Source organism: Ranitomeya imitator, chromosome 6 (assembly GCF_032444005.1).
Source record: "Ranitomeya imitator isolate aRanImi1 chromosome 6, aRanImi1.pri, whole genome shotgun sequence".
NCBI lineage: Eukaryota > Metazoa > Chordata > Amphibia > Anura > Dendrobatidae > Ranitomeya > Ranitomeya imitator.
Window position 1 is genome coordinate 388,145,147 of NC_091287.1, and position 27,738 is coordinate 388,172,884.

Below are 27,738 nucleotides of genomic sequence, written 5' to 3' on the forward strand. Positions count from 1 at the left end.
AGCACCATTATTTCCCATTAGCACCAGTTACAATGGGCTGCATAGCAGTGCTGTTTGGGTCTCTTATGACCCATAAACTCCCACTCCCTCATTATACACAGCTATCACACGACCGCTGTGTATGGAGGAGGCGCCATCAGCACTACCTATTACTGTGTACACAGAGCTAAAGGTGCGAATAAGCGCTTCCTATTATTGCATACACCAAGCTGGTTTAGCCATGTACATAGCAGTGGAGAAGGCACAAATGGTAATAAACCATCTGTACATTCTCCATGGGGACATCTCAGCGACAGTCGGATCCCTACTCCCACAGCTACACGATCATGTGTATCTGCGCTCTTATGCAATGACCTTTTAGGACACTGCAGACTAGTAGTCACATCATCCAGAATTTAAGCCTATGGGTGGCCCAGAAGCAGCTAAAGAAGTTATTTGTGCACCAATAGTTCTTAGGCCAGTCATTAGAACTTGTATCCAGAATTGGCCTTTGTACATGTCTGCATTATTGAATGCTTTATATATTCTGATATTTCTAATACTGCTTTTATATGTCTGGTTGTAGCACAGGTTTAGTGCAGTTATTCACATTTTGGCATATTTACAGTGAAAGTGCTATTTAGTTATGTACCAAAAGTACAACGTCAGTCTTTAGCATTTATTTGGTGCACGATTGTTTATTCGCGTTTGTATAACATATTTTTTTATTCTATGCGATTTTACATGTTTCTGGGTAGGACAGGATTACAGTGCTGTTTAATGCTGGATTTAGTCATCTATTCTCTCTGTTGGGACTGATTGATGTTATCATATTTCACAGATTTTTCGACTTTTTTGCATTTAGAATCAGGGTATTTGGGGGTTTTTTGTTGTTGAGAATTTGGTTCTCCAAAGCCTAACACTGGCCCCCACCACATGCATGCTTGAGGAAAAGCAGGGTGCCTACAACCCTACGAAGTGTCAGGCTGCGGCCATGTTAGGCTACTTTCACACTAGCGTCGGAATCTCCCCGTTGCAATGCGTCGGGCCGAGATTCCGACGCTAGCGTTTGTTGTGCTGCACAACGGAGGCAGCGGATGCATTTCTCCGGCGCATCCGCTGCCCCACTGTGAGGTGCGGGCAGAGTTCCAATCGCGCATGCGCGGTCGGAAAAAGCGGTCCGTTGGCTGCAAAAAAAAGTTACATTTAACGTTTTTTGCTCCCGGCGGTCCACCACAACACGGCGCAACCGTCGCAAGACAGTTGCGACGTGTGTCAATACGTCGGTAATGTAACTCTATGGGGCAAAAACGCATCCTGCAAACAACTTTGCAAGATGCGTTTTTTTCCCCTAAATGACGCATTGCGACGTATTAAAAAAAATGCCAGTGTGAAAGTAGCCTTACCCACATAATTGTTTGCTCCTAATCTGAAATCATTTAGTGAGTATACAGTCCATTTTTGCACTTTACGGCTGTGTCCTTCCTGAATATGCGCTAGTATAGTATTTAGAATTGCCTGTGAGAGAAATACATGCTATGGAGCAGCCATAATTTGTGTCAGCTCGTTTCCACACTGCTATCTGACTAGTGCTGCTGAGCTAACGGCTGCCGAGTACCAGGCTCATACACGGCACAGCGCGGTGACACAGTGACGCCGCGGCCATGGCCGCCGCCTCAGGCACCACATGAGGTCCCGCACCGCACGCCTGACACTACTACACGGCCGTGACTTCCCACAGGAGCGCGCGCCGGCGTTCCCGCTCTTTTTGTGCTCCCCACCGCCGCCCCGCCCACTCGCCGGGTGAGCACGCCTATGACGGCTGGTACTAACTACTGCCGACTCCGAGTATGTTAATGGCGCTCTCTGCCGACCACCACATCCGCCATATTGCACGCACTGTGACCGAGACGTGAATGGCGCCCCCGCCCCAGTACTGGGCCGTCCTGTGCCTGCGCGGCGCGCCCTCTCCTCACGGCGCATGCACAGCAGACTCACAAAGACGTGCACGACTCCCGTCCCCTGCCCGCTGTAGTCCCCATTATAGAGCGGCTCGCGGCCGGCCACAAGGTAAGCGCTCCCGCCGCGTCATGGTGCCGGCCGGTGGACGCGGGTTGCGCCCGTGACTAGACCAGGTGGCTGTGCGCGCTCTCGGTACATAGCCGCGCGCTGAAACCAGGCGGTCACCCGAGCGCACACTCCTGTGTCCTGTTTGTGTTGAAGCAGGAGCGGATATATAATAACGGCAGAGACTCTGGAGCGGGCCGAGGAGATGCTGCTCATGTGAGCATGCGCTGATCGTGTGCGGGTGCTTGTCCTGGCGGGAGGGGCGCGCAGCAGTGCTGGAAAGTGACCCGGGGTGCGAGGACGCCTCACGTTACGGCTCCGCGCCGCCACCGCCACATTGTGTGAGGAGGGAGACGGCCGCGGCCTGCTCCTCAGCCGTGCACGGCGCCGCCGGACACGTGAGCGCTCGTCGCCAGCCGCAGGCTCCGCTCCTCCAGTCTCCTGGTGTAGGGAGGGCTATGTGTACAAGAGCTGGTAATAGTGACTGCATGGGGTGTAATGGAGACTCCCAGAGAGCCGCAGGCACCGGCACATTGACCTCTGGACTCCCTATAGGAAAACCTGACTGCGTCTTATCTCCTGTGCAAACAAAGGGTTGGTGTAGTGACACCCAAAATGCCCCCCCGCCACAAAAAACAAACATGAGAGCATGTGGGCTTGCACAGCTATTCACTAATGCCAATGGGCAGCCTTGTACACGATCTGTGACCCCATTGAGGCATAGGGCCAAATTCCACCCCAAAGTGGGATTTGGATGTTTGCACTAATGGGGTCATAGACATAATAGTAGTATACTGCCTGGGTGTCCACCTCCAGTAGGCATATATGCCCAAAAATGATGCACGTTCACTCTGCTGTCTCTATTAGGCTGCCGTCACACTATCAGTATTTGGTCAGTATTTTACATCAGTATTTGTAAGCCAAAACCAGGAGTGGGTGATAAATACAGAAGTGGTGCATATGTTTCTTTTATACTTTCCCTCTAATTGTTCCACTCCTGGTTTTGGCTACAAATACTGATGTAAAGTACTGACCAAATACTGCTAGTGTGACGGCAGCCTTATAGTCAATGGCCACGTCTGTTCCCGGTTTACGTAAGCCTCGACGGGACATGTACTTAACACAATGTGAAAGCATCTGAAGACCATGTCCACTGATCATTAGGCGCACTGTCTGTGTGTTATGTCTGACTCCGATCTCCTTCACCTTGCATATACAATCTCTTGCTGCTTACGCTGGTTTCACACTTGCATTTTCTTTTTTCAAATCAGGCAAAATCAGGATCCAGTTTTTGCCCATTAACTTTAATGGTGTCAGGTAGAATCCAGTTAATTCAGGTTGCTTCCTGACAACATTAAACTGAATGGACAAAAAACTGGATCCTGAAAAGATCAGGATTTGGCTGAAAAACCTGATTTTGTCTGACTTGAAAAAAACACAAGTGTGAAACCAGCCTCACACCTCTGGAATCTGCCCTTTTCTCACCATGGAAACAACAAAAACCCTCACTGTCACCTTGATCCACTCCTGCCTGGACTACTGCAATGCTCTATTAATTGGCCTCCCTGTTGGGCTATGTGCGCACGTTGCGAATTTTGCTGCGGGTCTGCAGCAACTTTCCATGCATTTACAGTACAATGTAAACCTATGGAAAACGCAATCCACAGTGCCCATGCTGCGGAAAAAAACACGCGGAAACACGGGTTACATTCCGCAGCATGTCAATTCTTTGTGCGGATTCTGCTGCGGTTTACACCTGCTCCTCCATAGGAATCCGCAGGTGGAATCCGCACAAATTCTGCATAAAAACTGCGGTAAATCCGCAGGTAAAACACAGTGCCTTTTACCTGCGGATTTATGAAATCAGCTGCGGAAAAATCCGCAGCCCTCAAAAATACGTGTGCACATACCCTTGCTCAACTTTCTCCTCTCCAGTCTATCTTTAAAGGGAATCTGTCACCTCATTTTGGCCCAATAAACTGCGGGCACCGCCATCAGGGGCTTATGTACAGCATTCTGTAATGCTGTTGATAAGCCCCAATGTAACCTGAAAGATAAGAAGAACAAGATAGATTATACTCACCCAGGGGCGGTCCTGGTTTGGGTCGATGGGCGTTGCAGGTCTGGGTCTGGCGCCTCCCATCTTCATACGATGTCGTCATCCTTGCTTTTGTTGTGGCTCCTGCGCAAGCGTACTGATTTGCCCTGTTAAGAGCAGCGTAAAGTAGTGCAGTGCGCAGGAGCTGGGCCTCTCTGACCTTTCCTGGCGCCTGCACACTGCAGTACTTTGCTCTGCCCTCAACAGGGCAAATTAGTACACCTGCACAGGAGCCGCGACCTGAAGCAAAGGAGAGGATGTCATCGCATGAAGATGGGAGGCGCCGGACCTGCGACACCCATCGGACCGCCCCTGGGTGAGTATAATCTGACTTGTTTTCCTGGTTACATGGGAGGGACTCATCTACAGCACTACAGAATGCTGTAGATAAGCCCCTGATGGTGGCGGCCGCAGTTTGTAGGGCCAAAATGAGGTGACGGATTCCCTTTAATGCAGCAGCCAGGGTTGTCCATCTAGCTAATCGGTACGCGTCCGCTCTTCGCCAGTCGTTACACTGGCTGCCCATTCATTATAAAATCCAATTCAAAGTACTTGTTCTCACCCACAAAGCTCTTCACAGTGCAGCACCCCCTTACATCTCCCTCATTTCTATCAGCCTAACCGACCACTACACTCTGCAAACGACTTTCGACTAATCTCTGTACTAATCCGTACCCCCGACTCCAAGACTTCTCCCGTGCTGCGCCAATCCTCTGGAATGCTCTACCCCAAGATATTAGGACCATCCACAATTTGCATAGTTTTAGGCGCTCCCTCAAAACACATTTGTTCAGAGTGGCCTATCACGTTCCCTATTCAATGTCATTTTATGCGTGTGTGTGTGGCAAATTCACTATCCTCATCTATCCCCCACCCCCTGAAGATGGCTGGACCATCATTGTAAATAAATCATTGTAAATAAGCTCCTGTGCTTTGTATCTCCCCCACCTCATTGTAGATTGTAAGCTCTCACGAGCAGGGTCGTCTTACTGTGCTTTAATTATTGTACTGTTAACACTGTTGTGTTTGAAACTCTTAGGCCATGTGCACACGTTCAGGTTTTTTCGCGTTTTTTTCGTGCTAAAAACGCTATAAAAACTCAATAAAACCGCATACATTATGCATTCTATCATTTAGAATGCATTCTGCATGTTTTGTGCACATGGATGCGTTTTTTTCCGCGAAAAAAACGCATCGCGGTAAAAAAATGAGCATGTTCATTATTTTTGCGGATTTTCTGCGTTTTTCCCGCAATTCTATGCATTTGGGAAAAACGCACCAAAAACGCGTCAAAATTGCAGTAAAAACGCATGCGGATTTCTGGTAGAAATGTCCGTTTTTTGTCAGGAAAATTTCTGCAAGAAATCCTGACGTGTGCACATACCCTTAAACTGTAAAGCGCTGCGGAATATGTTGGCGCTATATAAATAAAGATTATTATTATCATCCATTTTAAATGGATCCTGCAGCAATCCATTATCTCAGCAGTACAAAAAAGGTTCTGCAGTCACAACATTCTTGTCTGGCTGAGAAACTGAGGCTTCTTTTACGCATACTGTTATTTTGCTGCCCCAATAGATTTCTATGGGGCCGCAAAACCGGGCAGCAATAATTTCACGGTGTGCCATGTGGCTGTGAGGGTCGTATTTTCGCCGTGAAAAAAGATCGAGCCTGCTCTATCTTTTTCACGGCTTACGGTCACAGCCCCCATTTGAAAATCAATGGGGCCGCAAAAACATAGCTTGTTTTTGCGGTGCACCGTGACTTCCGTTTTTGCGGAACGCCAGTTTTTTTTCCCCAATACTATTTCCATAGTATTGGAAACCCGAAAAATGGTGATACGCAAGTATTTTGCGGTCTGTTATTGCGGCAGACCGTGATAATTGTGGCGATACAGCCCACAATAAAGGGACACAAAAAACCCAGTAAGTGTAAAAGAAGCCTGACTGTAACTGGGATCTTTTTTTTTTTTTTTTCTAACATTGAAGTCTATGGATTATGGATTTGTTACATAGACTAGTGGATGACCTGTACTTGATGGAAACTAGTCCAGTAAACAAAAAAAAACAGATCCTTTTCAAAAGGATGGCTATTAAATGGATTCATGAAGAAAGAAGGAAAGATGTGGCACTCACCGAGTCGTGTTGTAATAAAAGTCCTTTATTACTCCGTCACGTGGATTAAGGACATCATATCATAGGTGGCGAGTACGTACGACGGTGCATGGTATCCACCATCTTCATATATGCTGCTTATGGATTGCTACATGATGTTGAGCACTGCAATGAGCGTGTAAAGCACCACTTTTTCATTGGAAATCGGACTAAAAATAACATTTTCTGTCTTTAGATCTTGTGCCGTTCTACTTTTCTCTCTTCGTTTTTGGCTATTAAATGGATTTATTTTCCATGGACTTCAATGTTTAAAAAAATATAAAAAAATAGATTCTGATGAAATAATTTAGCTGGACAAAAAAAAGTCGTCAGCACAACTTTTTTTGTAAACTGATTGCTGCTGGATCTGTTTCAAACACTTGATTACTGGATATGTGATGTTAGCCGCCCTAAAGCATTGTATCTTACTGAATAACCCTTGCTTAATCCCTTCGTGACCACAGCTTTTATAGGTTTTGCTTTTTTCGTTTTTCTCTCCCCTCCTTCCCAGAGCCGTCACTTTTTTTTTTCCATCAATGTGGCCTTGTGAGGGCTTATTTTTTGCAGGACAAGTTGTGCTTTTGAACGACATCATTGGTTTTTGCATGTCATGTACTAGAAAACAGGAAAAAAAGCTCCAAGTTCAGTGAAATTGCAAAGAAAAGTGCAATCCCACACTTGTTTATTGTTTGGCTTTTTTGCTAGGTTCACTAAATGCTAAAACTGATCTGCCATTATGATTCTCCAGGTCATTACGAGTTCATAGACACCAAACATCTAGGTTATTTTTTAACTACCGTAAGTGGTAAAAAAAAAATTCCAAACTTAAAAAAAAAGTTCAATTTTCCGATACCCGTAGCGTCTCCATTTTTCGTTATCTCGGGTTGGGTGAAGGCTTATTTTTCGCTTGCCGAGCTGATGTTTTTAATGATAGCATTTTGGTGCATATACATTTTTTTGATCGCCCGTTATTGCATTTTAATGTGATGTCGCGGCGACCAAAAAACCGTAATTCTGGCGTTTCTATTTTTTGTCTCGCTACACAGTTTAGCGATCAGGTTAATCCTTTTTTTTATTGATAGATCGGGCGATTCTGAACGCGGAGATACCAAATATGTGTATATTTGATTTTTTTTTAATATTATTTTGAATGGGGCGAAAGGGGGATGATTTAAATTTTTTTTTTAAAATACTTTTTAAAACTTTTTTTTTTTTTTTTTTTTACTTTTGCCATGCGTTAATAGCCTCCATGGGAGGCTAGAAGCTGGCACAACTCGATCACCTCTGCTACATAGGAGCAATGCTCAGATTGCTCCTATATAGTAGAATTGCTGCATTGCTATGACCACAGGGTGGCGCTCCCAGCAATCCGGCATCAACAACCATAGAGGTCTTCAATAGACCTCTGGTTGTCATGCCGATGCATCACTGACCCCCGATGCGTCCCATCCCCACCTCCCCCCCCTGGTTTCGGGAAATCCCATGTCCACTATGCGTGTATGTGCACCTGTGGATGTCAATTTCTCTTGCGGAGACACTCAACAATAGAATGTTTGGATGCGGTAAATACGCATGGTTCAATGAACACATGCGGCTTTTCCTGCTTGATTAGAAAGCAGCGTTTTGGACTTAGCGAAAATACGCTGTGTCCAGCACGCTGCTGGGAACGTAGGGTTTTCCTTTTGGGGTATGTACACACATTGCAGATTTGTTTGCAGAATTTTCTGCACAGAATCTGCATCTCTTGGCAGAAAACGCAGGTAAAAATCCGCTAGTTTTTGATGCGTTTTTTTGTGCGGCTTTTCATGCTGATTTGTCTGCGTTTTTGTAACCTAAATAAAGATCTATTATTTAAAAAAAAATGTGATGTAATTTCTTTATCCAGCCTCTTATTTTACATACTCCATTGAACAATAATGTTTACACACACGCACACACATAGGTAGATAGGAGATGGATAGATCTATAGATAGTTATAGATACAATGTGTGCAGAATTATTAGGCAAGGTGTATTTTAGAGGATTATTTTTATTATTAACAACTATGCTCTCAATCAACCGAAAAGACTCATAAATATCAAAGCTTAATATTTTTGGAAGTTGGAGTGTTTTTTTTTTGTTTGTTTTTTTTTTAAGATTTGGCTATCTTAGGAGGACATCTGTTTCTGCAGGTAACTATAAGGCTAGGTTCACATTGCATTAGGGCAATCTGTTTAGCGCATAGCGCTAGCGCAATGTCTTTATAGAGGTCGCGTTTGTAGTTCCCGCTAGCGCAGATCCCCGATCTGCGCTAGCGAGGAACGGACCTCAGACGCACCTCGGACGCTGCAAGCAGCGTCCAAGGTCCGTCACAAAATAACGACACGTCGCTAGCACGTGCCGAAAATGGCATGCGCTAGCGATGCACTACAGAGAAAAATCACATTGCTGTCAATGGGTGCGTTAACGGACCCATTGCACGGCGTTAATTGTGACAATTTCGCCGTGCAACGCAGTCCGTTAGTGTTAACCCATTAACGCAATGTGAACCTAGCCTTACTGTGCAGAATTATTAGGCAACTTAATAAAAAACAAATGTACATATTCCCATCTCACTTGTTTATTTTCACCAGGTAAACCAATATAACTGCACAAAATTTAGAAATAAACATTTCTGACATGCAAAAACAAAACCCCCAAAAATTTGAGACCAATATAGCCACCTTTCTTTATGATGACACTCAACAGCCTTCCATCCATAGATTCTGTCAGTTGCTTGATCTGTTTACGATCAACATTGCGTGCAGCAGCCACTACAGCCTCCCAGACACTGTTCCGAGAGGTGTACTGTTTTCCCTCCCTGTAGATCTCACATTTTATGAGGGACCACAGGTTCTCTATGGGGTTCAGATCTGGTAAACAAGGGGGCCATGTCATTATTTTTCCTTCTTTGAGACCTTTACTGGCCAGCCACGCATTGGAGTAGTTGGAGGCATGTGATGGAGCATTGTCCTGCGTGAAAATCATGTTTTTCTTGAACGATACCGACTTCTTTCTGTACCACTACTTGAAGAAGTTGTCTTCCAGAAACTGGCAGTAGGTCTGGGAGTTGAGCTTCACTCCATCCTCAACCCAAGAAGGTCCCACAAGTTCATCTTTGATGATACTAGCCCATACCAGTACCCCACCTCCACCTTGCTGGCGTATGAGCCGGAGTGGAGCTCTCTGCCCTTTACCGATCCAGCCTCTGGCCCATCCATATGGCCCATCAAGAGTCACTCTCATTTCATCAGTCCATAAAACCTTTGAAAAGTCAGTCTTAAGATATTTCTTGGCCCAGTCTTGATGTTTTATCTTATGTTTCTTGTTTAAACCCTTCATGACCAGGGGATTTTTCGTTTTTCCGTGTTCGTTTTTCGCTCCCCTCCTTCCCAGAGCCATAACTTTTTTATTTTTCCGTCAATTTGGCCATGTGAGGGCTTATTTTTTGCGGGACGAGTTGTACTTTTGAACGACATCATTGGTTTTAGCATGTCGTGTACTAGAAAACGGGAAAAAAATTCCAAGTACGGTGAAATTGCAAAAAAAGTGCAATCCCACATTGGTTTTTTGTTTGGCTTTTTTGCTAGGTTCACTAAATGCTAAAACTGACCTGCCATTATGATTCTCCAGGTCAGTACAAGTTCATAGACACCTAACATGACTAGGTTATTTTTTATCTAAGTGGTGAAAAAAAATTCCAAACTTTGCTAAAAAAAAAAAAAATTGCGCCATTTTCCGATACTCGTAGCGTCTCCATTTTTCGTGATCTGGGGTCGGTTGAGGGCTTATTTTTTGCGTGCCGAGCTGACGTTCTTAATGATATCATTTCGGTGCAGATACGTTCTTTTGATCGCCCGTTATTGCATTTTAATGCAATGTCGCGGCGACCAAAAAACCGTAATTCTGGCGTTTCTAATTTTTTTCCCGCTACGCTGTTTAGCGTTCAGGTTAATACTTTTTTTTAATTGATAGATCGGGCGATTCTGAGCGCGGCGATACCAAATATGCGTAGATTTGATATTTTTTTTATTGATTTATTTTGATTGGGGCGAAAGGGGGGTGATTTAAACTTTTATGTTTTTTTTTATTTTTTTCACATTTTTTTTTTAAACTTTTTTTTTTAACTTTTGCCATGCTTCAATAGCCTCCATGGGAGGCTAGAAGCAGGCACAACCCGATCGGCTCTGCTACATAGCAGCGATCTGCTGATCGCTGCTATGTAGCAGAAATGGAGGTGTGCTGTGAGCGCCGACCACAGGGTGGCGCTCACAGCCACCGGTCATCAGTAACCATAGAGGTCTCAAGGACCTCTATGGTTATAATATACAAGCATCGCCGACCCCCGATCATGTGACGGGGGTCGGCGATGACGTCATTTCCGGCCGCCCGGCCGGAAGCGGTAGTTAAATGCCGCTGTCTGCGTTTGACAGCGGCATTTAACTAGTTAATAGGTGCGGGCAGATCGCGATTCTGCCCGCGCCTATTACGGGCACATGTCAGCTGTTCAAAACAGCTGACATGTCCCGGCTTTGATGCGGGCTTACAGCGGAGCCCTGCATCAAAGCAGGGGAGCCGGCATCGGACGGTATAGTACGTCCGATGCCGGTAAGGGGTTAAAGGTGGTTGTTTTTCAGCCTTCCTTACCTTGGCCATGTCCCTGAGTATCGCATACCTTGTGCTTTTTTTTTTTTTTTTACTCCAGTAACGTTGCTGCTCTGAAATATGGGAAAACTGGTGGCAAATGGCATTTTGGCAGCTTCATGCTTGATTTTCCTCAATTCATGGGCAGTTATTTTGCGCCTTTTTTGCCCAACACGCTTCTTGCGACCCTGTTGGCTATTTGCCATGAAACGCTTGATCGGTGATCACGCTTCAAAAGTTTGGCAATTTCAAGACTGCTGCATCCCTGCATCAAGACATCTCACAATTTTGGACTTTTCAGAGCCCGTCAAATCTCTCTTCTGACCCATTTTGCCAAAGGAAAGGAAGTTGCCTAATAATTGAGCACACCTTATATAGGGTTTTGATGTCATTAGACAACACACCTCCTCATTACAGAGATGCGCATCACCTGATTTACTTAATTGGTAGTTGGCTCTCAAGCCTGAACAGCTTGGAGTAGGACAAGTATAAAAAGTAAACCGAAGCATGGGTCACAAGGACCTGAAAAAATGACCTCAAAGTCCATATAATAAATATATATCAATAATCTTTATTAACCATTAAAACAATGTTTTAGACAATACAAAAAACAGGTAAGGTAGGGTACCACATGGTGTACACGAACACCGCACCAACGTGTAATATACCACAGGCACACGGAACCAGGGGAAAAAACACCTGCATATATAAGCTGCTTACAAAAAAGGCTAAAGCTTACCAAGGCCAGATATCTAAATTTCAGATAATCTGTATAAATAGCCATGCCATCTTTAACAGGAGCGTAGGTACATAGTACTGAATAAAGTTATCGACCATAACCCTGCATGGAGCATGGCAATAGAGCTACGTCAAATATGCAAAGATAGACTCTGGAATATACGTTACCTCTTAATAGAGTGCAGTTTGTAGGTTTCCCACGGGTCCGTGCGCCCACCCCCCAAGTATAAAAAGTATCGTGATCAAAATACAACTTGCCTAATAATTCTGCACACAGTGTAGATAGGAAATAGATAATACGAAGACCGATGTTTAGTAATGAACCTAATAAAATGGTACAGAAATAGTTAAATAAAGACACACACAATCTGCACACAATATCTTTAATTTAAAAAAAGGAGGAAAAAATGGCGTGGGCTCCCACGCAATTTTCTGTGCCAGAGAGGGAAAACCAGAAACTGGGGCCGATGTTTTGTAGCCTGGGAAGGGGTTAATACCCATGGATCTTCCCAGGCTATGAATTTCAGCCCGCAGCTGTATATTTAACCTTTACTGGCTGTTAAAATAGGGGACCCCTAAAAAGAAAAAAATGACGTGGGGTCCCCCTATAATTAATAGCCAGAAAGGCTATGCAGACAGCTGCAGGCTGATATTCATAGCCTAGAGAGGGGCCATGGTTATTGGGGCCCCCCAGCTATAAATACCAGTCGCCCCAGAAATGGCGCATCTGTAAGATGCACCAATTCTGGCACTTAGCCTCTTTTCCCACTGCCCTGTAGCGGTGGCATATGGGGTAATAAGGGGTTAATGTCACCTTTGATTGTAAGGTGACATTAAGCCCGGTTAGTAATGGAGAGGCGTGAATAAGATACCTATCCATTGCTAATCCTATAGTAGTGATAGTTAAATAAAGACACAGCCAGAAAAAAGTATTTTAATATTCTTAATTTCACCATACTTACAACCACGCCTAAAGTCCCGAAGTCATCAATCACCTGCAAAAAAAAAAAAAGAATAATAAACCAACACAAATACTCCCTGGTCCGACGCAGTCCATTTAATAACGAGTGTCCCACGACGCTCTCCCCTATAGAGCTGCCACATCAGGAGATGTGACAGCTCTATAGGCCTCCAGTGACACACTGACAGGAGAAAATGGCTCCTGCAGTGTTATCACTGAGGGTTCAATGGCCTCTCACTTTATGGCAAAAACCTGATGTGTGAAAGTAGCCTTACAGAAATGGCTTCTGTGTGTAAAGCTTTCTTCTCACCTAGTAAGTAGTAAGGTCTGCTCCTCCTTCATTTTAACCATTAAACAAGCAGAAGGACCCTACTGGTATAGTCACATTGTCTTTTGCAACATATAGCACTTTTTGTCCCATACAAAAAAGGAGTTCAGTTGAGCAACTGACAACACAAACAGCAGCCATTCCCCTCTGCAGCTCTGTTAGCAGCGGGGAGTGTGCGCTGTTAGACAATGGGAGGCCATTGTGATGATACACAGCCTTTTCACATCCTACTTGAGACTGGCATATACCTATAGGATGTGAATAGGCTGTAATATTATGGGAAATAGTTTATAAAAAGTCTTGCATGTATATTTCATCATATTTTATAAAATATCACTAACTACACTTTTTCTCTTTTTTTTTTCATTAAGGTTTCTTTACACTTCAAATTGGAAGCCTCCAGGAAGAACCTATTCTTTGTTCATGGTATGTGTTCTGGGTAATTCAAAACAAAAATTCTAAAATTGCTTCTATATTACTTGAGAAAGACACATGTGTTTAACCAACTGTATTTAGTTAACAAAAGTATGAAGTGCTTAATGAAGCTAAAAGTAGCCTATAAAGAAATGAGTGCAAAGAGAATTGAACTACATACGATCCATTTATAACAAGAGAATGTCAGTTAAAGGGAACCTGTCACATCGGATAATGCTATTTACCAGCAGTTAGTCTAAGTTCACATTAGCGTTGCGCCGCTGTTGCGTCGGCGACGCAGCGGCGACGCGCCCCTATGTTTAACATAGGGGACGCGTGCGTCTTTTTGGTTGCGTTTTTCGCCACGTGCGTCGTTTCCGACGCTGGCGTCGGACGCACGAAAACGCTACAAGTTGCATTTTCTGTGCGTCCGATTTTGGTCAAAAACGACGCACGCGTCGCAAAACGCGCGCGTTTTTGCGCGCGTTTTTCGATGCGTCGCGCGTTGCGTCGCCGACGCAGGGCGGCGCAACGCTAGTGTGAACGTACCCTTATACTGTTAATCTGCAGGTAAATAGTGTTACCCGACATGATATGTTCTCTGTAAAAGTAGTCATTACGGAAGTGCACTTTAGAGAAAATATCATATATAGCTAAAACATCCAAAATGCTTCACTTATGCTGAAGGGAACCTGTCACCAGGTGTTTGCTACTTAATCTGAGAGCATCATAAAGTAGGGGTAGAGACCCTGATTTCTGTAAGGTGTCACTGGGCAGCTTCATGTAGTTTTGAGCTTTTTATCAGAATAAGAACAGCTGTAAGCTGATTTAATATTAAATTATCAGAACTTGTTGTTCCATAATTTGGTTACAGTGTATATGTTGACTATTTTTGATCTTTATTTCTTCCTCTCAATTTTAGGATTTTTTTATAAGCATGTCCGAAACACTGAAATATAACGATGATGATCATAAGGCTGTATTTTTAAAGACGCTGAATGAGCAACGACTGGAAGGTGAATTTTGTGATATCGCCATTGTTGTAGAAGATGTAAAGTTCAGGGCACATAGGTGTGTACTTGCAGCTTGCAGTACATACTTTAAGAAACTTTTCAAGAAGCTAGAAGTTGATAGTTCATCTGTCATAGAAATTGATTTTTTACGGTCTGATATATTTGAGGAAGTACTCAACTATATGTATACATCAAAAATTGCTGTCAAGAAAGAGGATGTGAATTTGATGATGTCTTCCGGACAGATACTCGGCATAAGGTTTTTAGATAAGCTATGCTCTCAGAAGCGTGATGTTTCTGCAACTGATGAAAATACTTCATCTCCAAAAAATAAATACGCTTATGAGACAAGTCTGAAAATAACTCGTCAAGTTGGTCAGCCAAATGACCATCAAGATGATGAAGTAGAAGAGATTGGAGATCATGACGATAGTCCTTCAGATGACACTGTGGAAGGGGCTCCTCAGGTCCATGAGGAGGAAAAGTTGCCTACCTCAACACTGCGAGTTCAGGAAGCTATCTTGAAAGAGTTGGGGAGTGAAGAAGTCCGGAAAGTTAATTGCTATGGTCAGGAAGTTGAAGCGATGGAGACTACTGAACCTAAAGAGCTGGTACCACAAACTCCTCAAGCCCTGACTTTTAATGAGGGCATTAATGAAGTAAAAGATGAGCAAGCACCAGCATGGACCACTGCAACAGGAGATATGAAATTTGAATATTTGCTTTATGGTCACAGAGAACAATTTGCATGTCAAGCATGTGGTAAAACATTTACTGATGAAGCCCGTTTACGAAAGCATGAAAAATTGCACACGGCTGATAGGCCGTTTGTATGTGAAATGTGTGCCAAAGCTTTTACAACACAGGCTCATCTAAAAGAACACCTGAAAATCCACACGGGCTACAAGCCCTACAGTTGTGAAGTATGCGCCAAATCCTTTATCAGAGCACCAGATCTTAAAAAACATGAAAGGGTACATAGTAATGAAAGGCCATTTGCGTGCCACCATTGTGATAAAGCTTTTAAACACAAATCTCATCTTAAAGATCATGAAAGACGACACCGTGGAGAAAAACCATTTATTTGTGCTTCATGCACAAAAGCATTCGCTAAAGCATCAGACCTGAAGCGGCATGAAAATAACATGCACAGTGAACAACGCAAGCAAGTGACAACCAGTGCCATACAGAGTGAGACTGAGCAATTACAGGCAGCAGCAATGGCTGCTGAAGCTGAGCAGCAACTGGAATCCATTGCTTGCAGTTAAAATCAAATTATTTAAAAGCCTGTTATGTTTACATTACACTGCTTGGGTACAGACGTGTCTGTTTCCTGTTTTTAGTAAAAACATTGCATATGACTGCTGAGGTCAGATAAGTCTTTCAGTTTTTTTTATAATTTTTATATCATTAAATAGAATGTATAGACCAAGCATACTTTAGTTTCACCCTTTTAAAACACCACTCCAGCATTTTTTATTTCAGCGCTGGTGTGATGCTACTAATTTGTTCCCTGACCCTAGTTTTATATTAATCAGACACTGTGTTCATCTCTTCCAGGCCTCCATCTTTTGACCATCACTTCTGACTGAACGGAATTCAGAGGTAATGGTTAGAGTTGAGCTAATTTGCTCTGGTCCCTGCTTATTTGGCAAGCTATAGCGCTTACCAAATAATCTGCACAGGGAACCCTGGCTTCCTGGATCGCGCCGGCTAATCAGCTGTTCGGCTCCACAACTGCATGTGTCGTGGCTGTGTGACAGTAACAACACATGCATGGAGAGCCCAACAAACAGGCTCTCCATGTATGTGTTGTGACAGTCACACAGCCGTGACACATGCAGCTGCAGACCGGAACAGCTGATTAGCCGGCGCAATCCAGGAAGCCGGGTTCCCTCTGCAGCTTATTTGTTAAGCGCTATAGCTTGCCGAATAAGCAGGGACCCGAGCAAATTCGCTCAACTCTAGTAATGGACACAAGCTCTCAATACAAGTTGATGGGAGGTTGGTTCTCACTCTCATAGACTTGTATTGAGTTGTGACTTCCGGATCGTCCAGCAACCACTGGAGCGATCCGGCAGGTCACAAACTTTTGGAGACCGACCGGAGCAGTGCCAATAAAGGATGAATGCTGAGGCTGCTAAGTATGAGACTAAGTGTAGAGAACTTAGAGCTTAGTATCATCACTCCACCACCGCAATAAAAACAAAACCGCTGAAGTGGTGCTTTAAAGGGACTTTGCCAGTACAGGCTGACTGTTCAAATTAAGTCCCACTGTTGGATGCTTCATGGCGGGGCCAATCATTTAAATACACTTTCTCACCTGCTCATTTTCCACCCCCCTCTTCTTTGATTTACAGCTCTGGCTTCATAGGGCCAGCAAAGGAAGGAGATAGATAGAAACCAAGCAGGTGGGTAGGTGTATTTAAGTAATTGGCCACAGCATGAAGCACAAAGCGCTCGTACTTGAGTTGAACAGTCCCTTTAAAAATCCCTACCCCTATCTCTTGTCTTTCTAAATAATCAGAATTTTTTTTTCTTAAACGAACAATGTAATGTGTGTATATATTTTTTTTCATGTTCTGACCATTTAATGATGAAGTTAAATACTAGTAATGATATGGTGGGGCTTACTGTGTAATCATGAACCATAGTATTAGAATACTGACTAATATTGCAACTTAGTTATGTAAATTTGCAGACTGAAACACAATATAGGTGAAATATGTTTAAGCTATAAGAAAAATATAGGACATCACTGGAAAATGTAAATGTAAAAGTGCGATCATTACAGTTGTATTTGCTTTATGATATAATCTGTTAACTTTAAAGGTTGGGAATAACCCTTTATCACCTATCCACACGATAGATGGTAACTTGCTGCATCGGTGGGAGTCCAAATGCTGGATCCTCTACTCCCCCAGATCCCGAGAAGGGGTCCTGAAATATCCCTTTGAAATGCGCCAGTTGCTGCATATAAACGCATCTGCTTCATTCATTGTCACTGGGTACAGCGTATAAAGCAATTGTCACCAGTCTGGGCCTGCCCTTTTTGTTCAAAGTGAATCTTAGTAGGATCAACCCTCCTAAGCTGTCTACATGGGCATGTAGATCATAAGCAGCTTAATGAAATGATACCTTGATATGTGGTCCGATGTTTTATTCCAGAGAGGAACCTGCAGATGTGTCAGTTTGTCACACACAGCTCTGCAGTGACATCAGGAGAACGGCCATCACACTGGTAACGTCCCCTTTTATTAAAAATTATCTCTGGAGGCAGATTCTCAAGCAGATTACTGTCTTGCCCATATGCTGAAACCGCTCATTTACATATAAGAAAAATATGACTATCAAGGTATCAATTTTTGGCTTCTTGTGACCTATATGCCTATATAGACTTTTTAGGAGGGTTGATCCTGCTGACAGATTCCCTGAGAGAAAAGAGTTGGCAGTTTCATGCATTCGTTTTCTAAATATAACCAATCAAGAAAAAAGGTCTCAAGTGTCTCTAATGTCCACTAAAGGATCTGACTTTAGCAAAAGGATGGTTTGAACTTCTGAATTGTGGGATCCCAGCATGCAGATCAGTACCCCACGATACTCCATGGCCCTCCGTTCTGTGAACAAGATCATTCTCTATGCAATAACCCTGTGCTGCCTCATACTTTAGGTGCTACCAAGCACTAACATTAAAGTTGTTACCCTTCGGTAACAGCTTATTAAAGCACGTGGTAGCTCAGGGTTAGTGCTAAGAGCAAGATATTGCTCTCTTGCCATGAAGGATGTGAGATCCCACATCCTGGAAGTTTGTACCCGATTTGCTGGAAAGTCAGGTTCTTTACAGGAAGTGAAAGAAGAAATCCTGGCACTCACGTGTTGAATAATGGATTTCCATGTATTGGAATAAACGAGCATTCAGCACGTGAGTGTCGGGATTTATTCTTTCAGTACTACACCTCTCCACCTGCACCACGAGGGCCGATTATCCCACTTGGGTTCTTTACAGGGACACTTGGGAATTTTTTTTATTAATAGTTATTTAGAAAACTCGCCATTCTGGGGCTGACCAATCTTTTCTTGAAGAAAAAGATTGGCACCAGACTAGTTATATGTACTCTTTAATTTACTCTGGCATTCTTGTTCTTGAGATTTAATCAGTCAGCAAATTATCACCTATCCACTTGGGAATAACCATTTAAAGTGAATCTGTCAATAAGTTTAACCTCCGCACCCCGTAAACCGTTTATATGTGCATGTAGCCCAGTGAAAGATGAACTCGTTGGTACCTATTATATTGTCATTCCGTTACCTGAATCTTGGTTAATCTCTGGTTTTGCATTCTGCAAATGAGTTGTCTAGTACATTGGACATTGCACTTATCGAAACTCTACCCTTCGGTTATTAACTTTCTTGTCACCTCCCGCCGTCTGTTGATAATAGCTGACTTTGCCTCTGATGTCAGGTGCTGGCCAGGAAATCCCATGCCTGCGCAGTTCAGCGGTGTCCTTGTTTCTTCACCCTTCTGAGGACACAGGCTCCATCGATATGTGATGCATGCACAGCAGGAGACCAAAGCGTATCCCCTCAGTAGGTCAAGTTACTGCGTAGAAACAAGGAAACTTGTGTTTAGGGGAAGTCAAACTTACTGACAAATTCCATTTAAATTGTAACATTACAGCATACATAGGTAAACTGAGTGTAAGGGTGCACACAGATGGCCGTATTTCTCGTTCGAGTATCACTTTGCAGTGTACGGACTGGCCTGGCACCTCTCCTGACCTGAGCGTGACAGCTTGATGTATTTCTATGCAGATGTCACGCTACGGTCAGGATAGTCGACTGTCAGTCCGAGGATTGAGATGCTTTTCTCACATGCGAAATACAGCCATCTGTCTGGGCCCTTACAATTCAGATATAAAGTCTGAAGTATTGGATGATCACTCTGAAAGTTCATTATGCTATTTGTTTACAGGACACTTGTAACAGTAAAGCCATAACGGATGTAGCATGCTTATAATAACTGCTGTGTAGTGGCATGTTCAATATTGTCTATATTTCTTAATTTAAAGGTTATTTTTCCCAAGGCAAACATGTCATGAATATTGATTGTATGTATCATAATTACTGGAGGCTAAAGGCAGGGTCTTTGTTTTATGTAGACTACTGGGTTTCAGATCTCTGTCCATGGAAAGGTAATTTTCCATTTAAGCCTATGAGACATAAAGAAGCAGTCGATACATAAATACATACAGCGTAAATTATCAATAGATTCTGTTGAGGCTGGTGTACTTTAAAAATCCGCATCAGAATAATTTTTGAACGTTTTGGTGAGCAGATGCTAGATTTTAAGCCATAGATTTTCCTTCATGTACAATAAAAAGATTAAACCATTGAAAATTTACACTGGGTTAAAGCATACAGTTTTGGATTCCTATCCGAACACGGTAGAACCTAAACGGATATGTTTAAAATGCCTTTTACTAGGGTAATTATAGTGGGTAAGCAGTGTATGCAATTTTAAGCACATTCAATTTAGGGAATGACATTTAAAATTGTGCAGATTTTTTTGTGAACATGCCATCCCTGACCACGGTCTATAGTCTAATGGCAAAAATGAGTGTGATGAAATACAGCTTTAACAGGGTTCCTCACTTCAACTAAGTTTTCTTTAGATAAGATAGAGATATCTTAAATTTTACAACTTAATATATGCTTGTGTTCATAAAGGTGTTTTGAATTTCAGATATCACCGAAGTCCCTGGAGCTTTACTTCCGGCTTGTAATGTACATAGGAGTTTCCAGGAGTGTTAGCAAGTTTTTAGGGCTGTACGTGAAGGGACCTGGCTGACCATTTTAATAGATAAGCCAGGCCCCTTCTGTGTCACAACTAATGCACAAACAGAGAGGGGTGCTGGCTTAGCTATTGAAATGAGTCCTAGTCCCTTTCCAACACCGCACTGATGATCTGTGAAATTGGAAAAGCTCTGTATCAAGTACAATCCAGAAGGGAAGAGTCAGGTTCCCTGCTTATCTCTGAAGTTCTTGTCGCCATTGAAAATGCAAATATATTATTTCATGGACATTTACATTTCTATGGCTAATTTCCCATGATGTGTATCTGGTGTCTTTTTTTCAGATGCGTAGTTTTGTACGAAGAAAACGTTTCATAATACAATTCCAGCAGAGTGGAAGAGCATTATGCACTCTTTAGCTTATGTGTACACGTTAAATATTTGCAGCAGAAATTTCTACACTATTTCTACATCTATTGGCAGGAAAAACACTAGTAAATTACATAGGCTAGTTTTTACCTCATTTTTTGATATTTTGCAGGTTTAAACCTGCACCAAATCTGCAAGGAAAAAATAAGCAACATGTGCATGAGACTTCAGTAATCTCATTAATTTAACACTTGGAAATCCTTCAAGTTTTATGACAAATCTGAAGAAAAAAAAGCGACAAAACTGCAACGTATTGCTATGTTCATTTGATGAGCTTTTGATTCAGATTTTCTTCACCCCTTAAGGAACGTCGGTTGCTTGAATTAAAAAAAAAAAAAAAACCACAACGTAAAAACTAATAGTGGGAATGTAGCCTGAAACTGTTTTTTATAAAGTTAAGGGTTACCCCACCCCTACTCGTTAGATAATCATGAAAGTTTAATTACTATGAAATATTGTTTATCTTTCATCTAGCTCTGGCGGCGTCCTATAGTCAGATGTGTTTTATATATGAGAAATCTCGTGTCTACTGTGGTATTTTTGTATTTATTTTTTAACTATGTCTGCAATGCATTTTTTAAATCCACAGCATATCAATTTCCTTTGCTGTTAATTTTTGCATTGTTTGTGGATTTTCCCCATAGACTTGAATGAGATACAGAAAGTCCTTCCAAAAAAAGCTAGTGTATTAATTAGCTGTTTTGCAGTTGGAATGTATGTAATCCTCACCTGTGTTTATCAGTATAGTTTTACTAAAGCTCTGCAAACAGGAAGTTTCCAAAACAATTAGTTTTGCTTAAAACTTGATATACAAAAAATGAATAACATTCATATTAGAATGAAAACAAGAAACAGCATGTAAAAAGAAGGAATTCAAATTTCATTGAAAAATACGAGTATCAAAGTTTAGCTGATTTGTAGTTTTTGGTTCCTCACCCCACCGCAGGTGTCATCCTAAATTATATTTTTTTCTCATTTTATTTTTTTACTGAAGCAGATACTGTCTGGACTTTTCATCTATTCAGCAATGGATCACTTCAGAGCAGATGAAACTCTGATGGAATATTTTTAAGTCCAAAAATGTTTTTTCCACGTTTCATGCACCTTAGGCCACATTCCCACGTTGAGTATTTGGTCAGTATTTTTCATCAGTATTTGTAAGACAAAACCAGGAGTGGGTGATGGATGCAGAAGTGGTGATGTGTTCCATTTAACTTTTTCTCTGACTGGTTTTGTCTTGCAAATACTGCAGAAACTTACTGACCGAAGACTGAACGTGTGAACTTGACGTTATACTGACCCCCATGTATTTTAATTGCCTGATCTGGGCCTCACAATAGGACATGTTATGAGTTGCACAGATCTCAATTTGGGATCTGTGATTTTAGCTTTTTGAATACATATATTCTATGGGGCTGAGTGCTGTCCAATGGAAAAAATAGTACAGCACTAAGATGTAACACGTGTCAATGCAGCTTTACACATTCTGAGATTCTTTTGAAGCATACAATCGCTTTAAAGCCTGTTTAATATTACACAAATAAACCACTTTATAGTGATGAATTACCGTATAAGCCGACCTGAGCCGAGGCACTTAATTTTACCACAAAAGCTGGGAAAAAGGAGTTGATTCGTGTAAGCCAGGTATGCTTTGTCCCCCTCATCCCTATCTTGGTATGCATTTCCCCCCTCATCCCCATCCTGGTATGCATGACTCCTCATTCCTATTCTGGTAAGCATTGCCCCCTCATCCCAATCCTGATATGCATGGCCACTATCAGAAAAACCTAAAAAAAAATAAAATAAACCATCCTACTTGCGTCAGTGCGCTCACTCGCTGTGTCTTGTTTCGGTGCCAGCAGCGCCTGGGCGATCCCGTGTGCCCAGTATTTAAGTGAATGAATATTCACTTAGCTCCACGCCTATTCCCTTAAGTAGCGGTCACACGTGTTTGCCCAGCCGCTGCAGGAAGCCGACGGTTTTGACTGCTGTGCCCACTATTAAAGAGAAATGATTATTCACTGCCAGCGCAGTGAATACTCGTTTCTCTTTAGCAGTGGGCACATGCTTTAGCCACAGTTGCCGGCTCCTGAGACCCGCTGCTTTGCCACTGCTGTTCCCCCTCCGTCTTCTGGGGCCCTTGAGTTATAAGCAGAGGGGGCTTTTTCAGCACAAAAACTGTACTGAAAAACTCTGCTTATACTCTAGTATATATCAACATAGTCTGTTGTGGTCCATTGCTGCTAGACTCCAACTCACAAATGATAAAATTAAAAATAAATTTTTATTCTATAAAAATAAGACAATAAAATAAAACAGACTAAAAAAGAGGGCAATAAACCTTCAAAAAAGGGGGAAGAAAAATACACAGTAATTCAGCAATGACAATTAAAAACGGACCAGAAAACGGAGATAAGCAGTAAAAGGGAACCAGCAGGATGCACTGGAATAAATGTTGCCAGTAAATAGTTAATATTGTGCAGTATGGAGGTGCGAATGAGTGCTAATCTCATTCTGGGCATGCGTTGCCTCCGTTGGCCATTTTCCTGGATACCACAGCGTTACAACAATTTTAAGTGTGGGGGCTTCAGGCTTTCACAAAATGTTGGCAAAGCCCCCGCGTCACCGAGCATCTTCGAAACTGCCTGGAATGGATGTGTGGGGGCTTTCACAAAATGGCGGAGCTCCCACCCCACTGAACCCGCTGCATCAGCCTGGAATGAGTCAGATCATCGCCAGACCACTGAACACCTCCTGTCACCCCACTCCACCAGTTCTCTCGATCTCACACACACACACACACACACACATATCCCACTTCCCCCAGTAAGCTGAATAATGCGGACTGTAAAACAGACCCTCATTTGACATTCATTTTCCCCTATTTTTCTAATGAAAATTTGGGGTGCGTCTTACAGTCCAAAAATATGGTATCTGCTTGTAACTGAGCGGGGATCATTTTGTCCCTTTTCCATGTTTAGTATATTTTATGTTTAAACCTTTCTGTTCATCAAGTACATGCAGATCCAAAAACTTTCATTTTGAACCTTGCATATTTTAGCCAGCTCACATCATTATTTAAAAAAAATGGTGCATATTTTAAGCAAATCTAAATTATAAGCAACTCGTAAAAAGTTTACATTAATACAAATATTTACTTTTTTATGTAGTTGAAGATTTTAATGTATGCTTTTTTTGAGACCGCATCCTTTTATATTTTACTTATAAAACATAAGATGTCAGTCAAATTGGTTCATCTTGAGGGCATATTATTTCTCACACAATTATTTAACCTAGCATTTAATATGATTTAGTTTAAGCTGCAGATGTCTGGTCTGTAACGAAATAAAGATCAACACACGTGCAGTTATAAAATAATTTTACATGTAAGAATTAAAATCTTCAATGGTTGAAATCTTCACAAACTGAACACAGTAAAACGCTTGTATAGAATTTTACGATCATGTTGGTTTTTAATTCAGATGAATCTCATAATTGGGTAATTTATGCCTTCCGAAAACAATTACCAGTTGAGTTTTTGTACTCCTGAGTTATAAAAATAGTTTTATGCTGCTCTTTGCCTATCAAGAATCATTCCATTGACTCATGGTGGTTTTATGAATTGATGTGTTTTTTTTGTGCCTTGATTATGGACACACCTGAACCTCTCGCTAGAGCACTATAGACTTTCTGGTTCTAATGAACTACGGGAGGTCCGAGTATTGCATGCTTATTAGGGCCCCTTTCCACTTGTGTTAGAAAAAAACGGTCCGATTTACGGACCGAAAAAACGGATGTAACGTGTGCGATTGTCATGCGAGTGTAATGCGATTTTTAATCGCATCATCCGTTTTTACATCCGTATGCAATCCGTTTTTTTTCTCTGCAACTATTTTTATACAGTCATTTACAGGACTATTTACAGTGTTCCGTGCCACAGAATGGTAAGGTATCCGTAAAAAACGGATGGAATACTGATGGTCCGTATTCCATGCGTTTTTTTTCTCGCACCCATTGACTTGCATTGGCGAGTCTCGTCCGAGACTCGCAGCAAATCGCAGCATGCTACAATTTTTTTCTCGGTCCGATTTCAGCTGAGAAAAAAATCGCAAATGGAATGTCACCTATTGATTAACATTGGTCCGAGTGCAATCCGATTTTTTATCGGATTGCACTCGTCCGTTTTTCTCACAAGTGGAAAGGGGCCCTTAGAGGCACAAAAAAGCACCTAGTCACAAAAGTCTTTCTGATTCGTGTGCATCCATTTCTCACCCATGTGTGTCACTTTCAGAATGGGCAACATAGAATTTAATTAACCTAGTCACACATTAGTTCCATGCATGTACTATTTTCATCCATGTTTAAGGATCACAATCAATGGTTTAAGTCTTAGGGGATTAGTTAAAAATGGAAAACATGTTTTTTTTCACAGATTTGTTGCTCAGTAATAATGAAAAGTTCAGAGACTTTACCTCCTTTTGGGTTTTTAAAAAACTGATTTTTTTTGAGGATGAAGAAACAGACGGATGTGTGAATACTTATATGTGAGCATACAGTTAATATAAATAGATTTGGTTCTATTGTTTTTTTTATGGAACTGGATTAAGAAAAATTGATAATTTGTGCATAAACATTCATCTTGGAATACGTATACAAGCTCAAATAGACATGCTTTTGCAGAATTATATAGCATATATCTTGTGATTTCATTTTGATATAGATGCTTTAAATTCCTTGTATATTTTCAAATAAAACCGCAAATGATTTGTGTCTGCTGTTATTTTTGTAGTACACATAATCTCTAGAAAGTTCATTGTGTAAAACTATTGTCTCATTATTTTTCTTAAGAGGATTACTTAAAGTAGCACTCCAGTACTTTTTTTATGTATTATTGTGAAAGGAAAACAGTTTGGTATCGTAACTGTGCTGCAAATGTTAGAACAAAATTAACATTTCATTTTTTAAGTGACACTTTAGTGCCACAATTGGTGCTATCAGTGCAGCTGCAAAGCAGGTGTGATTGTGCAGTATGATGAACTACTGAATTGCAAAGGGACCATATTGTTTTTGCACTGGGGCCCTCTTTTCCTTCTGTACAAGACATACCTTTCTATAAGGCTAGTTTCACATTAGCGTCGGTACGGGGCCGTCGTACTGCGTCGGCCCGACGCATACTGCGCAAGCGCCGCACAACGGGGCAGCGGATGCATTTTTCCAGCGCATCCGCTGCCCCATTGTGGGGGCGGAGTTCCGGCCGTGCATGTGCGGTCGGAAATGGCAGACACAACGCAGCAAAAAAACGTTACATGTAACGTTTTTTGCTGCCGATGGTCCGCCACAACATGGCGCAACCGTCACATGACGGTTGCAACGTGTGGCAAAGCGTCGCTAATGTTAATCAATGGAGAAAAAACAAGCAATTTTGCAGGATGCGTTTTTTCTCCTAAATGACGCATTGCGACGTGCAGTGCACAACGCTAGTGTGAAAGTAGCTTAACCCTCCGTCACATACAACTGATCTGACAGGCGCTTCTCTTTTACTTTCATTTCTCCTTCCTCACCAGATTGTGAGGAAACCCCCTCCCTCCAGGTAGTCTCTTGAAGGTCTGTGAAACCTGATATCACAGTTGGATTTCAGAGCTTCAGGGGAGAGGATATAGCTGCACAGATCTCTCAGGCTCATTGTATGTGAATACGTCACATTCAGTGAGGTTGGTATTTTATGTTTTTATTCATCACAATAGTTTATTTAGCTTGTTTTATGAATGTATAGCACAAAATGTGAGGATATTTCATAGAAATAAGGGAGATTTTATAAAAGAAAGTGTGCTGCTCAGGCATATACAGTAGTTCCCTAACATATTCCTTCTCTTGCTTCAGATTATCTGCTGAAATGGAGAGGAAAATGTACAATTTATCCAAACAACTTGATGTTGAGGAAATAACAAACATGCTGTTAGATGATAGAGACCTCACACTGAATGAGGATTTAGGAGAGGAAAGTGAGATTGATTCTCATGATGAGGTGGAAGAATGTGTCCTGGATTCTGAAACAGAGCAAGATGGTGACAGTGGTGAGGATGAAGAAGTTGGATCATATTAGGTTTTCAAATTATGAATGTCTCAAATGTCATAAAGCAATTTGCCTGACATGCAAAAATGGTGTGTAATTCTTGCTATTTGCTCTGCAAGTGTGACTTTTCTGGGGAAACCTCAGCATCTACTTCTGATTGAATATGTTTTTAATAGTACTTAAGGTACTTTAAAATTAAGTTTGTGTTCAAAAATTTTCTTTGTACATTTTTTTGAGAGAGTCGAACTGGGGACTATTTGGCGGGAGTTGTGAAAAGTTTGTATTTCATAGTTATTAGTTTTATGTTAAGTAAATGTTTTTTTTGCAACTGATTATGTGTAGTCTCTTTTATTACATCCCTATGAAGGTCACTGATCACTTTTAGAGCACTGAAATTGCAAACATTAGATATTATAGGTATTTTTCCAGCAGGCGCCTGACAGGCACATTGTATGTGAACTCGTTAGTCCGAATATTGTATGTGACGGAGGGTTAAGATGCACACCAGCTTTAGACAGTCGAAAATATAAAAAAATTATATATATTATTTCTCTGTTAAAAAGGGTACTTCAGAGAGATGTAAAAATTATAGAAATGTCAATGCCTTCATAAACATCTTGGATAGTGCCATTTTTAACATTAATGTTCCTGCAATTCAGTGTGGAGTTGCTTCTCCCTTCTGGGATGTTATGTCACAAATTACGGGGTATGATCCGATAATTTCTCCTTCGCTATAGTTAAAGGTTGTGGGGGCGTGGCGCCTACTCCCTGCAGTGATAAAGACATTATGAGGCAGATGGCCAAGCCCCCTGATCTGTGAAGTAACATCCCAGAAGGGAGGGAGTGCAGCTCCAGCATCATACTGAATTGCATATAGTATGAGGTTTCAAACGTCACTTTTCATGCTTATTTTATTGTCTATAAAGACATGGGCATTTGAATAATTTTTTAAAGAGGGGTCGTTATCACTCAATTATCGATCACTTGTGACGGCACCACGAGAGAGGGGATCTGCCCTTAAAGAACAGGAA

The 27,738-nt window shown here is 42.0% G+C and overlaps 1 protein-coding gene across 1 annotated transcript; it reads left to right on the forward strand.

Moving 5' to 3' along the window:
• The first annotated feature begins 1,860 nt into the window (after positions 1-1,860).
• ZBTB14 (zinc finger and BTB domain containing 14) lies at positions 1,861-27,039 on the forward strand. Its single transcript, XM_069731135.1, has 3 exons — positions 1,861-2,049; positions 13,358-13,412; positions 14,323-27,039. Exons 2-3 carry the CDS (start codon positions 13,410-13,412, stop codon positions 15,679-15,681), a joined length of 1,362 nt encoding a protein of 453 aa, XP_069587236.1. The 5' UTR covers positions 1,861-2,049; positions 13,358-13,409; the 3' UTR covers positions 15,682-27,039.
• The last annotated feature ends 699 nt before the right edge of the window (positions 27,040-27,738 follow it).